Source organism: Cynara cardunculus (genome assembly GCF_001531365.2).
Source record: "Cynara cardunculus var. scolymus isolate 2C chromosome LG 6, CcrdV1, whole genome shotgun sequence".
NCBI lineage: Eukaryota > Viridiplantae > Streptophyta > Magnoliopsida > Asterales > Asteraceae > Cynara > Cynara cardunculus.
In genome coordinates, this window is record NC_037533.1 from 11,569,823 (window position 1) to 11,574,254 (window position 4,432).

Consider the following 4,432-nt stretch of genomic DNA (forward strand, 5'->3'; position numbering starts at 1 on the left):
AAAAAAATAAATAATAATAATTCAATCTCAGGTGTGTTTGTTTTGGGGTCTTGATTTGCTCATCGAGTTAGGGTTGTAAGGCTAGCTCCTTTTAAGGGTTTTTTTTCTCGTTCTTTTCTCTGGTTATGAATTTATTTATTTCATTTTCTGTTTCTTATATCGTTGAACCTCATTGTTTGTTCTTTCTTTTAATCTAATTGATGTCTTTAAAAATATTTTTCATTTTGCTATTTTACGATGAAGTACAGATATTTGGACGTACCTTAATAAATTCTTTTTTATTTTGCTATTTTACGAAGAAGTACARATATCTGGACATACCTTAATAAATACTGTTTTATTTTGCTATTTTACGAAGAAGTACAKACTGTTGTGGACATATCTTAGTAAATAGTTTTTTATTTTGCTATTTCAGGAAGAAGTACAAATATAGSTTAATAAATCTCGAAAGGATAAGTTAGGATGACAACATTCAACCATATTTKATATAGATTTTTGTGGTGAGGTGTTTTTTGGTTTTGTTTAAAGAATGAAATTGCACAGGATATTTTTGGTATCTAACATTATTGGATTTAATTGTCTGTCTGTCTATCTAGTATTAATTTTGATACCATTACAACATCTCCAAACAGATTTTATATATTTGTAAAAAAAGCAAAACTTTAAAATCCATARATTTTTCATTTTAATTATATTATTAATAAATATTTCATATTCCAAAATATTTTCAAATACATTATATAAAACAATAATTTAAAAATTATACTTTTTCTCTCTCCTCTATGATTTTGGTGGATTCTCCAAATCTTTAAATTTGCTGTTTTTATTTTTGGAGAATCCATTTGTAAAAAAATTCAAAAGAGGTCTAAATTTTCTCCCTTGTAAAGAATCCGTTGGTATTATAACAAGTTGTTTATGTGATATTTGATAAATTAAATAGGACGCTATAAAAATGTTACGTTAAATATGAGACAAAAAGTTTTTATTATGTTATATTCTTTGTTCATATTTCCTTTTAAAAACYAAGTTTTAGCCAACAAATCTCAACTAAAAAAGTTGAGTATTTAATTTATTTTGAAAATGAGTTTTGTTTATAACGCTACAATATGTTATTTTTTTAAACAGTTATAATATGTTTTCTAGTTGCAACATAAATTAGCTACTTCCCTTAAAGCTTCAACAAAGATATAATACATGAAGTTTTAAAATAGGTTTYCTAAGGAAAATCAATGTGTGAGACTGAGAGACAAATCAGTTATACAACAGTTTGTTAGGCTTAAGAACCCGGTCTATATAAGGAGCCCAACCTCCAAAGAGATTTTAACTCCTGCATAGAGATGGCCAAATGGGGCCGGCCCGGTTGAGACCGGTTACGTTTTTCATCCAAAAACAAGGCCYGGACCAAAACTGGTTATGCGACCAGGACCGGTTATACATGGGCCCGATTAAAAAAAAAWAAGTTTTTATAAATTATATATCAAGTTTTTCAARATTTTAAAGTTTTTTATTTAAGTTTTTCATGTTTTTYTTTTATTTATGTTTTTCAAGTTTTTGTAAGTGTTTTGATTATTAAATCTCAAAAATCGTAATTATAAAAACATCTATTACATTTTTGTGTAAAAATATTAAAAAACATATTTTAAAAGTATGTTTGAATGACCCAATTAGAGATTTCAAAGTGTATTTAAATAAAATATTGTCCAAAAAAAAGAAAAATCTTCAAACGCAAGTTTTTCCACGTTCAAAATTGATTTTTTGGAAAAAATTGGGACCGGTTTAGTCCAGGCCTGGGACCAGTTCTAAGGACCGATTATTAAACACATAGACCTGGTCATGGGTTTTTGGTTGGACCGAGACCGGTTACGAAAAACAATTATGGGACCAGGACTGATTTGGGCCTGGCCCAGCCCAGCCCCGCCCGGGACCAATTTTTGGGCATCTCTGCTCTGCACTGCAGCTCTTACACTCTAACTCTCCTCTGTTTATGCAACCARTAAACGCATTGTTGGGGGAATTGGTTACCATATTTCCTGATATGATGGTTGTTAAGCTTGATCTCTATATATCATGCATTGCTATAGGCACTGGTTACCAGATTTCCATCCATCTCAACCAGAAAGCTATCCAAGGCATTAGAGGTCCTCACTGCCGATAAAACCATGGTCGCTATGAGTGATTACAACGACTATCACAAGACTGTCAAACGCCATATACTCACCGCTGTTTTGGGACCAAATGCTCAGAAGAAACACCGAGTCCATCGAGACATCATGATGCAGAATCTTTCAAACCAACTGCATACATTTGTTCAAAACTCTCCTCAAGAAGAAGTGAACCTGAGGAAAGTATTCCAATCTGAACTTTTTGGATTAGCCATGAGACAAGTAAGTTAATTTGCTTACCATCATTATATTATTCTTTAAAATTCAATTTACATTACAACAAAATTCACTTTATAGCACGCGAAATATGTCTAAATGTTCTAATAGACTTTTTTACAATACTAAATCTTATAGGGTCAAACAATTATGAGTTGTATGTAAAGGTGTTGCTGATATGACTTTTTTTTGGACGTTTTAACAAGTTTTTTAGGACAATTTTGAACCAAAGYGTCCTATTGATCTTTTGTATAGGACATTATTTGAAAGTGTCTTCACAAATATACCGTAAAAAAAAACTAATATGACACTTTATTTGAAAAGAAATGTCATAAATATGATAGGATGCTCAAATACGTTCTATCATCCTATTTGTAACACTTTTTTAATATAAAACCCACAATTATTTAGTTCTATAAATCAGTCTAAACGGGCGTTTAGACATATTAGGCAAAACCGATTTTGTTGCAGTGCTACTTGATACATGCATTAAAAAACATAACATCACTTGCTATTTTTGCAGACAATGGGAAAGGATGTGGAAAGCATATATGTGGAGGATCTCGGAACCACCATGAACAGAGACGAGATCTTTCAGGTGCTGGTGGTTGACCCGCTGATGGGGGCTATCGAGGTCGACTGGAGAGATTTCTTCCCGTATCTCAAGTGGATTCCAAATCGAAACTTTGAGAACACGATCCAACAAATGTATATCCGGAGAGAGGCCGTGATGAAGGCCCTTATTCAAGAACATAGAAAACGTATTGCTTCAGGGGAGGTAATTAATCACAACGAATAGCATTTCTTGCTAAGATCACTTCACGATGATATTAACTCGATCGCCTCGTTTCATTTAAAAACAGAATTTGAACAGCTACATCGATTACTTGCTATCAGAAGCACAAACACTATCGGAGAAACAACTASTTATGTCCCTATGGGAGCCAATCATCGAATCATCAGACACCACTATGGTCACCACAGAATGGGCAATGTATGAACTTGCAAAAAATCCCAAGATTCAGGTTTGTACTATAAATTAATATATTGTTTACAAAAATGTGCTTCAAATTTGAAATTTAAAATGGGTTTTGTCTTTGATTTGTAATTCAAAGGTAATGTCTGCATACATTTTACATATACCGGGTTTGTTTAGTTAGATGTGGTTTTATTGCTTTAATCCGACCCAGGATCGATTGTACCGGGAAATCCAAGGTGTCTGTGGGTCCGACAAGATCASGGAGGAAAACTTGGGTCAGCTGCCATACTTATCTGCTATTTTTAATGAAACCTTGAGAAGGCATGGTCCAGTTCCGATAATTCCATTAAGATACGTGCATGAAGATACAGAACTGGGAGGGTACCATATCCCAGCTGGAACCCAGGTTAGGGTGCTTATGATAGAATGTAAATCCAATATTAATTGTTGTCTGTTGTGGGTAAGCTGAAAGCGAATAATGTGTTGTGTTGTACAGATAGCGGTAAACATTTAYGGGTGTAACATGGAGAAGGCAGTGTGGGAGAATCCGGAAGAATGGAATCCAGAGAGGTTTTTTGAGGTTGAAGGTGATCAGAAAACAATGGCATTTGGAGGAGGCAAAAGGGTATGTGCTGGTTCTCTTCAAGCAATGTTGATTGCTTGCATTGGAATTGGAAGGATGGTGCAGGAGTTTGAGTGGAAACTCAAAGATGAGGCTGCTCAAGAGGATGTSAATACCCTGGGGCTTACCACTCAAAAGCTTCGTCCACTGCATGCAATCATATACCCAAGAAAAGAAAATGATGCAAAAGTTTGGAAATGTTAGAATTTGTGAGAAGTAGCGTCCTCGTTTTTAAGATCGACGTTGATAGGTATTATCATTACATGTGGCTTTCCACACCTTTTGTTTGCAAAAAAGATGATGTGGTTGGGATCTTTGAATCGTAACGGAATTGTTCGTGGACAAAAAGTTGTTACAATTTGATTTGCTCGTTTTCGAATATATATATACACTATATTATAAATTATTTCACAAAAATTCTTAAAAACCATTTTTTATGCATGAAGTACTGTA

General features: G+C 33.6%; 1 protein-coding gene across 1 annotated transcript in view; it reads left to right on the top strand.

Moving 5' to 3' along the window:
- LOC112514541 (ent-kaurene oxidase, chloroplastic-like) overlaps positions 1–4,319 on the top strand; it is a 6,110-nt gene extending 1,791 nt beyond the window's left edge. The window contains exons 3-7 of the mRNA XM_025121069.1: positions 2,082–2,384; positions 2,902–3,156; positions 3,242–3,403; positions 3,569–3,763; positions 3,854–4,319. Of these exons, the coding sequence (XP_024976837.1) occupies positions 2,082–2,384; positions 2,902–3,156; positions 3,242–3,403; positions 3,569–3,763; positions 3,854–4,183 (1,245 nt within the window). The 3' untranslated portion in view covers positions 4,184–4,319. The remainder of the gene's footprint in view (positions 1–2,081; positions 2,385–2,901; positions 3,157–3,241; positions 3,404–3,568; positions 3,764–3,853) is intronic.
- The last annotated feature ends 113 nt before the right edge of the window (positions 4,320–4,432 follow it).